This window comes from Chrysemys picta, unplaced genomic scaffold (genome assembly GCF_011386835.1).
Source record: "Chrysemys picta bellii isolate R12L10 unplaced genomic scaffold, ASM1138683v2 scaf452, whole genome shotgun sequence".
Taxonomy (NCBI): Eukaryota; Metazoa; Chordata; order Testudines; family Emydidae; genus Chrysemys; species Chrysemys picta.
The window spans coordinates 12,683-25,105 of NW_027053159.1; the positions used below are offsets into that span (position 1 = coordinate 12,683).

A 12,423-nucleotide genomic window follows, 5' to 3' on the forward strand; every position below is an offset into this window, starting at 1 on the left:
TGGGCAACTCTGAAAACCAGGCCACTTCTGAGCTGGCTAACTAGAGACACCCAAGTCTGAAGCTTTTATCCTTTGCTTCTGAAAACCAGAACAATGCACTCTTGCCCCCACCCCTCAAATCCTGCCTGATCCGTTTGGGGGCAGCACTAATCGTTCTTCTGACTAAGACGTCTTCTGTTAACTCTCCAAATGCTGGGAGCTCGAGGACAGTATTGGGTCAAGGTTAGGGTGCATCTGCTCAACCTTATCTCCCTTTTAACAGAGCTTTTTGCCTGGGAATTGCCTTTGTTTGTTTTTTAACTTTTTCCAGAGCGTGTGGAAATACATGCACCAGCAGTTCCCATGTAAGTGCAGAATATATGCAACTGTACTTAGCATTTGTGAGGTTCAAAGAGGCTGCGGGTTTGGAGTTCCCTTGTGCTGGCCTCTTATCTGTCGCAGCAGCTGTGCAGATAACAATAGATATTCCCACATTGCTGCTTCCATTTCCAAAACAACTTTGTCTTTCAAGCAGTGTGACCTTTTTAGAGCCACAGGAGCTAAGTGGAACCCAATGTGTTTCCTCAGTCAGCACCTGATGTGTTTTCTGTAAGCTGGCAGCAGGTCCTTACCCAGTTTCTCTCATCTTTGCAATAAAGCTAGTCCTCCCTGAACCCCCTGCACTTACCTGAGCTCTGGCATGTGCTACTGTTACAGGTGCATTCATCTATGCAGATGAACAATGCGTTGTGGATGACTTACCATGTGCCTGGTACACATGCAGCATCTCAAGAGGCTTCTCTTTGCAATTAACCAAATCTGGCTCCACCTGCCTTTTATTCCTCTTCTGCTTCTTTATTGCCAACTGCTAGAGATTGACATGGGCTTGGTGGGATGTAAAGTACGGGATTGCTCTTGGGAAATCTGAGTTCAGTTCCTGGCTGTGCTACAGATTAGGGCCCTGGGGCAGATCTCCCCTAAATTCCCAGCGGTGGTGACCCCCACCTTTCTTAATAGAACATGGTAACTTGTTACACGTTCATCTGGTCTGGCCTCCTTAGCTTGTCCATAAATAGCACAGACCTAACCTTTTAAACTGGTCCTGGCAAAAAGTTAGAGTGGTGGCTCTGACGTCAGGTCAAAGGTTGATCAGGAGAGAACTTTAAGAGGCTTCATGCTGCTGAGAGTTGGGTCAGATCGTTCGGCAAAGAGGCGCCGGTTCCCTTTTTTGTGGTATGGGTGCAGGTTAACATCTGTTGCATTGAAGAGGGCAAGGTGCTCAGATCCTATGGTGATGGAGGTCGGACAGTTGGAGAAAGGAAAAGCTGTGAGGCCTCAAGCTGGGTTTCATGTCGGTTTGAACTCGGCTCTGAAAGAGTCCTAGGTGGGACCATCTGCCCTGCAAACTATTTTTTGTCCTTCTGACCCATTTTTTCCCCCCTCCTCCTTTTTGGTCGATCTGCTGGCTTCCTGTCTAGTAGCAATGCTTCTGGCGGGCTTCTATCTCAGTGACGTAGCCTGGAGAGTGAAGGTGGTGCTGTGAGGGACGCTGGAAATCATCTGTTTCTTCCTTCCATCCTTCTATTTCCCCTTCATCTCTGAATGAGGAAGATGCTGCCTTAGGTGTGTCCTGGGGCTTTGTTACTCATCAAGTGTGGATCTGAGAAGTTAGCAAAGTAATCACGAAGAACTGCAAGTGAGAACTTGGATCTGACAGAAATCTAGGGATGCACAACTACAAAACCATGGCATTTAAGTTACTGTGGTCTAGTGGCTGAGCCTCTGGGTTGGTCTTGAGCAATAGGGATTCATCCTGCCATTGTGTAGTATTTGAGCATCTTGCCCCTGTGGGGTAGGGAAGTCTTGTTACTCCCATTATACAGATGGGGAAACCAAGGCACGGAGGGGAAGTGATTTGCTTAAGCTCGCCCAGCGGCAGAGCGGGGACTAGACCCCAGACCTCCTAGCTCCTCGTCAAGTGCCTTAACACAAGATCCTCAAATCCACTCCAGCGCCAGTAGACCCGGGGGATTTCCCCGTTGCCTAGAGATGAGACGAACGCTTCCTCCATATTGCCATTTATTGATGCCATGCAGGCCCCTGCACTTTACTTTAGGATGACAGCATTTCCCAGCACAGGGTTTTCCTTTTGCTCCGGCCACTGCTCCCAGAGTATTCACAAAGGGCTTGCCATGAAAGGAACCCTGGCAGGAAGGTATCCCCATCTACTGCTTCTTGGGCCGCCACAGTGGGCGACCATTGAGAGACAGCAGTGGCAGACGCTCCCCTAGGGGTTCACACGGAGGAGTTACTGCTGTGTCCTGATAAGAGTCTGCCAGCCACATGCACAGCTCTGCTCCTGAGAGCAAACAGGGGTGGTGCCCGTCTAACTAACGGCACTGCTCCGAGATTGGCACTTCCAGTGCTCCCCGGCAGGAGGGGCCTTTCTGCAGTCACCTCTCTGGTGGCTGAGGAGTGATGCACTCTCAGATGGCCTTTTCATATGCAAGCTGGAAAGCACTCGCTGGCGCCTCCAAGGTTGTAGTGTCCATCTGAGGGAGGTGCCCAGTCCTGGGGCTTTGTCCTTGGAGAGGAGGCAGGGTAGAGGTGGCTGGAGCCCAAGGCCCAGCTTTCCCTCCATGAGCAATGGACATTGTGGAGTGAAGAGTTCCATTTACCATGTGCTAATTGGACAGCTGGGAAGGAGGCTTTCCTGCCTCCAGAGGGAGGTGCAGCTGTACCTGGCCTGGGCAGAAAGATCCCTGTGGTTATTCACTATCCTTAGCCCAGAAGGCAGCATCGCTGGCAGTGTCAGTCCGTCTCAGCCCCCTGGCACCTGGACCTGGTCCCCACCGCTCTCGTGGAACATGTTTGAACCGCGACGGAAGTGTCTGTTTATCTCCCCTGCACTAAGTTTGGAGTCTTCATTGCTCTCTCTGCCCCTAGAAGCGCACTGGGGCTGTGAGCACTATAGCCCATTTCCCAAAGTGGTCCTTTGGCCAGAACCAGCCCTCAAGGTTGACCCTAGGCTGTCCTGCCATTTGAAAGCATTCTCCAACAAGAGTCAAAAGGAGAGAGCGCCTCCTAGCCTGCCATTTTCTAATGTGCCTCTCTGGGTCTCTAGTGGAAAGGTTATGTAGCTAATGTCAGAGCTCACTGCCTGGGGACAGAGGTGGCCACATTGGAGGACAATTGCATGCGTCCTAGTGGAAGATCTACTAGGAGTTTTTTCCCTTTGCTCCAATCTCTGGTCCCTCCAGTACAGAGAATGGAGTTAGTGGATGAAATTTTCAGAGCACCCCAGTGATGTGCTCTTGAAATGGGACTTGTGCTCCTAAGTCACTTCAGCGTAGTTGAAAACTCCACTCAGTCTTTGTACGTAGGCAGTCTCCCTCCCCAGGTCCATACTGCCATTAGAGTCCCACAGGAATGGATCTTAGGACTTTAATAGGAGGGAAAAGAGGAGAGTGTATCTGAACTACCTGAAGGTTTCCTTTCTCTGCACAGTGAGGTCCACAGACCCAGAATGTTGCTACAGGATCTGGTGCAGGGTTTGGCTCAGTGGAGAAACGCGACTGTTTCTGTTGAGCTGTGCAGTACGTAGCTGTCTTGAGTTTTTCTGGAACTTTTTCAAGTTTTTGTGTGAGGATTCTGTCAGTCAGCCAAGCAGGTAACTTCCACAGAGCAGGAAGGTCTTTGGGGCCTGGGCTGCACCCCTTCCTGGCAGTGACTGGCAGGTCAGGTTTCCCCCCAAAGCTACAGACCCACTGTAATGTGGGTGTGGAGCTGATTGCTCAGTGAAAGGAGATCTCCCGACTTCTCTGGGACAGATCAGGCAGTTGGTAAAGTACAAAGTGTCTCTCACAATGGGCGTCCTTTGAAAGCTATTTTCAAAGATTCTTTAATGTGTGGCCTGCACTTTACCACCCCCTGCTCGCGACAGCACACAGACAGTGCAAACCAGTGAAAATCACTGGTAGCCAAAACCCCCATTACCCAAAGCTTTGGCATGGCCCCCCGAGACCTGGCTCTGGGTAATTTACCTGTGTGTTGACCTATGTGCCTTCTGTGCATTTAGTGCGGCCCATCGATGTTCTGGCCAGAAGGCCTGTTCTTTTCTAATCTGATCTCCTACATATCACAGTCCATAGCATCTCACCCTGTAACTTCTACATCAAGCCTAGAATGGCCAGAGGCTCAGGCTGAATGGAACAGGTTTGAGTTGCCTTCAAAGATCATAAGTTCAAGGCAGGTCAGTGCAGTGTTGCTCGACTCCCCCATGAGCTTCCTTTCCCTTTCCCTGAGCACTGTTTGCATTGCAGGAGGCTGGATGGGCCAGGCACATAGCTGGGAAAATATTTGCATCACAGAAATGCACAAGGGCATGTAGACCGCCTTGGGGAGTGTCTACTCCAACCTGCTTGTAGCCCAAAGAAGTGCAAAGCTCTGAAGAGCTGCCTCCTGGCCCCAATGGAATAGGAAGCCATGAGTGGATTGCATCTGTCACAACCTCTGATTCCCTGTTTAGCTTCAGGAATGCTTCATCTCTTCCTGCATCTCCCAGCTGCTCCACCCTGTTTCTGACACTTTCTCTTCTCCTGACAGGTTGTTCAGCTTGACCCTGAAGAAGCTTATCATGTTGAAGGAGATGGACAAGGACCTAAACTCGGTGGTGATCGCTGTGAAGCTGCAGGTCAGTGTGCCCAGTCAGCGGCCTGAAGGTGGTGTGTTTTGCACATGGGAGTAGGGTGGGAGGCGTTCCAAGCTAAATAGTCACTGCTGGATTCCCAGATCTCCTGCTGACTTTTTCCCCACCTGGTGCCTCAGTTTCCCTATCTGAAAATGAGGCTAACTATGCCCACCAGTGTAAAGCACACTGCGATTGACAGATGAAGAGCTCTATGTAAGACCTAGATAGGTATAATTTAGGGGAAATCTCTAACATGCGAGGTCCTTGCCCTCCAGAACTATCTGCCCTCCAGGCAATCTCTCCTCCCCCAGAACTGGAAAATGCTGACAAGGGGCTGCTACAATGAGGTGGGCTGTGTGTGTGTGGGGGGGGGTGTAACAAAGCAGCAGGGGGTGGGAGTGAGTTGACATTATTCATGCAGTGAGGAGCAGCCCAGCAGGGCAAGGATGTAAATCAAACCAGAATATTTAAAGAGCAATTTTCTCTAAGGTGTCATGAAAGAGGCAGGTCCTAGGAGGGACTTGACTGATGGGCAGAGGAATGGCCTGGGTGAGGACCCCCATGCAGACCTGGTGTGTGTGTGGTGGGGGGAAGTGACCAGACAGGCTGTTGAGTGGAGAGGACAGGCAGGCAGGAAGCAGAGTGACTAAGTGAGCGATGGCGGTGTTCTGCAGAGTCAAAGGTAGTGGTGGAGAAAGGGGAGCCAGTGACGGGGTCAGATCAGGCTCGTGATCTTAGCAGCTGCACTTTTCCTGGTGGTGGAGTGGGACACGGGACGTGTCAGGGAGCCCAGAAGGGAGGAGGTTACAGCATCCAAGCCAGAAGATGAGGACCTGGGTGGGATCATTAGCAGTAGAGAGTCTGGAGCCGAGATGAAGCAGCAGCAAGACTTCCTCTGTGCACCCAGCCCTTGGGACAGAGATGGTGTTGGGGAACGCTAGGAGGTCAGTGTTGTCCCTGCTCCAGTTAGGTGAATGCTGTTACAGATGTAACTTGCTGTGGTCTTTCTGGTAATCCTCTTGCATTGGGCGCATGAGGAATGAATGTCGGCCCATCCACTGCTTACTGATCTGCTAACGTTATGTAAACCCTGCACCATCAATAAAATGTATAACCCGAGCTGTCGTCGTGCATCTTTCTCTGCCAGTTTCGATGTCTGCAGCTCTACATCAGGTGATGCCCGGGAGCTCTTCCTTCCCACTCCCCCGTAATGAGTCTCACTAAAAGCTGTTGCTCTTGCTTACCGTTCAGGTTGTCAGCTTTGCAAGAGATCATTGGCATGCTTGACACACATTCCCTACCGCTGTCTCTCTCCCCCGTTGTCTGAGAGAGCCAGCCTGATCCAGATCTCTGGCTGTGATGCCCTGTGGGGATTCCTTGGAGAGGAGGTTGAGGGCTGAATCACTTTTGGTTTATAAGTGCAGCTGCTTTCTGTGTTTGAAAGGGCATGAAGAAATTAATCCCTCCTTTCAGGAGCTCAGGGGGTTTAATTCAGGCAGTGTCACTGTGTCTGCAGCCCTTTAGCTAGGACACTTTTGGGTGCTTAATTACGGGGGAGAAATGGGTGCCCTCGGGATTTCCACCACACATTACACTCTGCACACTTGAGCCATCAAAACGAGAATCCATTCACAATATATTGTCCAGAGCTTCACAATCGACCTTTCCCTCTTCTAACATAGTTGGTGTTGCTATCATTAGGACCCAGAGTTAACGTTCTAGTCTGAGAAAGTGGGGCAAAGTCTCACCTCCTATTGCTGTGGTTTTAGGCTCTTGCCAGGCTTGTGCAGCTTGGACTCGCGCTGGGTTTGTAGAACTGATGAATGAAATTGTTTTTAATTGTTCACTTTATTAATGTAACTTCATAAGTAAAGTTTTATGAATAAAACAATATTCATTCATAAAACCGGTTACCCCAATAACTGGCTAATTAACAGTTAAGATGCTTGTTAAGAGCCATAGCTGTTCAGTCAGCTGCCTTTGTAAGTTTCACTATCAATCCAATTCCTGCTTAAATCACTGAGACTTGCACTGTTTCAGTATTGTAACTTCTGTTCACCATTTATTACACTTGCCTACAGTGTAACTTCTGTTCACTGTTTGCCATCCATTATACTTGTCTATATTCTAACTTCTGTTCACTGTTTGCCATATTGTAATTCAAACCCCATTTTAAAACGCTTACTCCATTTTGTAAGGGCTTGCTGCAACCTTCATTTTTGCAAACCCTGCTGTAATCTTATTAGTTTAGTTTAAATGTGTAAATAAGGTATGTATAAATAATAAAATCAACCTCCAGCCCCAGCCTGTCCTAATTAAATAAAGTTCAAACACCAACGGCTAAAAATGCAAACAAAAGCCCTAACAAAGTAAAAAAAAAAATCCACCCTAAAAATAAGATACAATAAAAACAAAAATCAAAGCCCGGTCCGAGGCTGAAAGTCATGTCTGCAATTGATGGGTGATCAATCACCAAACCCAGAGGCAGCGTGACACAGCAAAACCTATAAACTCTAAATTCAAACTAAAGCCTACAAAAAAAATGGGTAAAATAAAAAACTTTGGAGGAGGGTAACATTCTGCTGCCAACATGGAAGGGCATCGGTGCATGCCCAACAAAAACCCAGCTCGTCCTTGTGCCTGGCTTTCCGGGCTAGTTAGCCGCCACAAGCTACGAACCCAAGCTGCAAACTCAAGCCACAGACTCAAGCAGAACTGGTAACTATGCAGCAGCTGCAGAACATCTGATGAATGTGTGTGTGTATAAATGTGTGTGTGTGTTTATAGATATTAGGTATAATGTGTGTGTATTAGAATTAAAATATTAGTTATTGGTCATAAATCAAATTGTTATCATAATAAATGTGGCATCTTTGTCTTAACCCCTAAAACAATCCTGTATAAGTTTGTGGAACAACAGGTTCACACTCTGAAGTCGCCTGCATCTATAAGAACTGGAGGATGTGGGTTCTGTTCCCGCTTCAGATCCTGCCCTTCGAGGCCTTGAGCAGGTCATTTATCTCACCTTTTTGTGCCTTACCTTCCCCATCTGTCAAGGGGGCTCCTGACTGCCCCCTTTGCAAAGTGCTCTGAAATCTTTGGGTGCACAGCATGTAGAACTACAGCCAAACTAAAAACTGTATCTGCAGCTTTATTGGCCAAGCCCACCCAGGTCTTACACCCAGCTCAATGGCACTTCTCTGTTGGCCTGCATTGCGATAGCTTCTGAATGCTACATCCAATAGATTCCAAAATTCCAGGGAGTGTTCTCGGCATCCATGGACAGAACCCTTTGATTTTGTGAAAATCAGAAAAACCGAATGGAGGAAATGGGAGACACACGGCTTTAGGAAAGAAGAAAATTCACTTAATCTTTTTCTGGAGAACTTTTCTGATCAGGTTCTGTACAGAGAGAGAGCCGAAGCAAACACACGAGTGGTATGGTTCCTGGAGCTTGGCTCCAGGACAAACACAGACACATGGTGCCTGGAAAGTCAATCATAAGCTAGGGCTTGGGACCAATGCTAGCAGGTATGAGGTCTCCTCTCAGAAGATGATGATGGCCATAAAGGAAAACAAATGGTGTGCCAGAGAAATTATCCAAGTCCTATTGGAGCAGATGCAGAATTCTGATCTCCTAGACAGGCATGCTTCAGAGATCCTGGCTGTCTATGATTACTATGCAGTAATTCTGGGTATTCCCTTCACATCTCACCTTGTCACATCCAGTGGCAGAGATCTAGCTCCAATTGTATATTCTACCCCTTCCCCCCCCCCCCGCCCCCCCACAACTAGAGAATGCAGAGAATCAGTTTTTTTTTAAGGGATCTTCCTCATTTGGTTCAGGGAATGAGAACCAGAATGAGAGAACCGCATCCACCAGCTGGACCAGAGTGATTCATTGAGGTCTCAGAGCTTCCATGGATAACAGACCTGTTCTGGTCGCGACAGTCAGCGTGTCTGATTGTGTTTTTCCTAGTGTGTATGAAAACCCTATCAGCCTTTCCCTAGAGAGAAACTCTCCTGTCCTGGGCAGAGCAAAGTTGGCTATCTCTCTGTACGTTGCCCACCAAGGGGGAGATGAACACCAAGACTTCCGCGGCAGAAGTCGGATTAGCAGAGTAACTCCTACACCCAGAAATATCTCTAGTTGTAAACCAATTTGGTGGGCTGGTGATCAACTGCCTTGCATCTGGAAACTGTAAATAAAGTGCCCTGCAGCCTCTCTGTATCAGAATGTAAGGTGGTGAATGACATCTTGCAAAACTGGGTGAGGTCCCTGCTTTGTTTTCCTACCTATGGCACTGCTCCCCAGGGCAGTACAAAAGCTCGTGAGGAGCTAGAGGTGGGGATACTGTTTTATGCCTTTCTGGCTGAAGAGGCAATGGCACTCGGGCCTGATTAACTGAGTGTTGGATCGTCACTTGTCTTTAGCTCACAGAGGAGGTCTGCTATTGCAAGACCAATCCCCCATCTATGACAAGACAGGTTTAAAGAAATACAGGCTGAAGTGACCATTGCCCCCAGGCACCCCGAAGGAGAGCTCAGCAAACAGAATGTATTCTGCTGGCTGGGTGCAAAGTCCCTGGTTTAACTGCCATGCTAACCTGGTGAAATGTAACCTTGAGAACCTCCCTGAGAGCGTTATTGCGAGTGTCCAAGCAAAAAGGTCAAGTCTCTGCAGTGTAATGTTCTCAGCATGTTCAAGAAAGGACGTTTTGTGCAAGTCCCAATATTAAATGCTTCCTTAGAGCATCAGCTTTATTCCAACCTGCAAAGTGGTAGGCCATGACCTTGGATCCTATCTCTGCTCCTGACAGCACTACCCAGACTGACGCCCTGTGCAGGTGGCGTCATACTTCCTGTCCAGTAGAGCAGGCCTCTCAGTGTTTGAAGTTGGGAGCTTTCTCTAACGAGACCCCGTTTTGTTCTTTTAGTGTAGAGAAGTCATTTCATTCCCTACATAAATTGAAGAAATAGTCCTCCTTCCAGGAGCGCCGCCAGCTTTTCTGCCGCCCTAGGCGGCGGAAGGTCCTGCCCTGAAATGCCACCCCCCACAGAGGCGGCGGAAGGTGCTGCCGCTGAAATACCGCCGCGGTCACCGCCCCCCAAATTGTAGGGCCCTAGGCGAGCGCCTAGATCGCCTAATGGGTTGCACCGGCCCCGCCTCCTTCGGGTAAGCATCCAAATCCAGTCCCTAGGAGCACAGACGGTCAAACGGCAGAGTAGTGATGTCTCCTGTATTGAGACTGGCTGGACAGCCACATGGTCATCAATATGTAAGTTTGTCAACTTCTGCATCCTAGCCAGTGCAAGAAGTCTTCTCCATCCCTTAGTGCTCAGGGGAAAATGGAGGAGATATTATCTACCAGGTTTTCGATGTCTGTACTTAAAGGATGATCCTGCTTCCCACTCTGGGGGCACGCTGCTCTGAAAATCCCAGTGTAGCAGATCTGGTGCCTGGAAAGTCCATCATAGTCTTGCCATGAAGAAGTATAAGAACATGTATGCTTGCTTACCTGAGAAGTTCCTTTCTTCAAGTAATAAGGTCCACAGATCCAGCCCACCCAGGAGACAAATGAATCATCCAGGCTAGAGATGGTAATTGACATCCAAGGATTAGGATTTGTTGTCTCTGAAGTTTCCCATGCTCTGAAATAGGAGAAATTGTGCTTTTTCCTCAAAGTATATTTACCACAGTCAGTTTTCTAAATTACAAAGTCTGAATGATCCTGGCTGTGAAAATTCTTGGCTGCAGGAGACTTCATGTAGTGGGGTATTCCCCTGCTGCCAGTGACTGTCAGGCCTGGTTCTGCAAGTACCCATTGTAATGGATGTGGGGACCTTGTTGCTCAGTAAAAGGGAATTTTCAAGTAAGTGCAAATACATTTTTTTCTGTTTTTTCATCTTCCAAATTCTTTGCAAACATTAACTCTCACAGCCTGCCCCAGGAATACCATCCCCCGCCTTCCATGGATGTACAGAGATGGCAGGACAAAGTCTGGGGGAGAGCCAGGATTGGAAATGGAGTTGCTGATCCCAGTTCTGTGGCCTCTTTCTAGGAGCAATAAACTTCCTAATGGTCAGATCTGCTAGGCTGGGGAATAGTCTCTCCTAAGAAACATCCCATGAGATGAGGCAAAGCCTTAGAGATTTGCTCCAACTCTCTCCCTCCTTTACAGTATCTTCACCTCTGCTCCACTCCACATCTTCCCCTTCTTCCGGGTTCTTCCCTGCCCCGTGCCCCCTTCCCTTCAGTGTCCCTTCACTGCCATTACATAGTTCACTCTGCTTGTGTGTTACATCCCTTCACCCTGCGTTTGGTCTGTTAGATTGTCAGCTCTTCAAGGCAGGGACCATCTACCCCTCTGTACAGCGCCTAGCACATTCTTGGCTGACCCTTCGGCACTACTGCAATAAACAGGATTACTAACCATCATCAAAGTGGAAGCCACGCTGCGTTGCTGGGGGCAGATGGGGCTAATCTAGCAGGTGTAACTAGTATGACTATGAGTATGAGTCTTTCCTCCAGCAGCCTAGCAGTGATTTGGAGAGAGACCTAGAGACCGCAGTGGCCCTCCAAAGAGCACTGCAGTACGGGACAAACCAGCATTGCATCAGGGGCTTTTCCAGCAGCTCCCGTTGGACCAGGAAACTCTTCAGTCCACATTTCCTGTGTAAGGCAAAGAGGGAAACAAATATGTCAGGCCAAGAGCTCATCTGTCTAATCACAGGAGTGGGGGGATGACCTGCTCCATCCTCACTCCTACCAGAGAGCCCTATGCATTTAATTAAAAATTTATCCCAGTGTGAATTAGTTACAGCTGAGATGATGTGCTTTTATTACTGACTTGACAGCTGGGGGTTTTAACCCTTCCCCTCCGGGGTTTCCATAGACCGTACAAATGATCCCACGTCATAGCAACGCCCCCGCCCCCCGCTGCCACACCTCACCATAAGTCCTTACCAACCAGTGCTAGGGGGGTTTAACCCAGTATTTTGTGTCCGGTCTAAAGAGAGCTGTTACCAAGAGAGTGTTTCCTTTTATTGCTGTCTGCTTCCTGCTGTTTCCTTATCATGTTCCTCATTGTTAATAACTTGAGTTTATTAGGTTTTCATGCAGAAGAATTTCAAAGTGCTTTAGGGACTATATATAGCTCACTCTGCCCCTGCTGAGATGCAGCCACCTCTGCAACACGCAGCAGCTATTTACCAGTGTGGATCACAGCATGCAGCAGGTCGGGGGAGGGAGCGCAGTAGCTTGCATCTGATTGCAAGTGCCAGGGGCCGAGTTGCACTTCCCCCACAACACCGCTGCCTTCGAGAGCCAATGAAGAACTTTCAGAGGAACTCTGACCTCAGGCACTCGCATCACTACCGAGCCTGGGGCCATGCTCTTGTGGGACACACATGCAAATTATTTAATGAGCTAATTAGCGTATAAGCGTAAACCTCCACTTGAAAATGTTTGTGTGAATTTGATGCAAATCCTGCCTACCCTCAGTGAGGAAGCACTGTGGGTATGGGGATTCCTAGCTCTGGGTGCAGTGTGGGGTCTGATGACTTGAGCGGTGGGTCCTGACAACAAAGCCAAGAGCCCATACCTGGCATATTCGCTCTGAAAAGCCACATGGCTCAGGGGGACAAGATCTGGGTCTGTCCTATTAGAGACCTGGCTTCTCTTTCCCAGATAGCAGTATAGGCAGCCTGCAGAAATATTAACAGCAGTCCATGGAAGCGGCAAGCCTCAAACT

General features: G+C 48.7%; 1 protein-coding gene across 3 annotated transcripts in view; it reads left to right on the plus strand.

The window, feature by feature from the left end:
* The first annotated feature begins 4,560 nt into the window (after positions 1–4,560).
* The window catches only part of LOC101945967 (phosphofurin acidic cluster sorting protein 1), a 31,610-nt gene continuing 23,747 nt past the window's right edge, over positions 4,561–12,423 (plus strand). For all 3 annotated transcript variants that reach the window (XM_065579573.1, XM_065579572.1, XM_065579571.1), the window contains exon 1: positions 4,561–4,672. In XM_065579573.1, the coding sequence (XP_065435645.1) occupies positions 4,616–4,672 (57 nt within the window). In that variant the 5' untranslated portion in view covers positions 4,561–4,615. The remainder of the gene's footprint in view (positions 4,673–12,423) is intronic.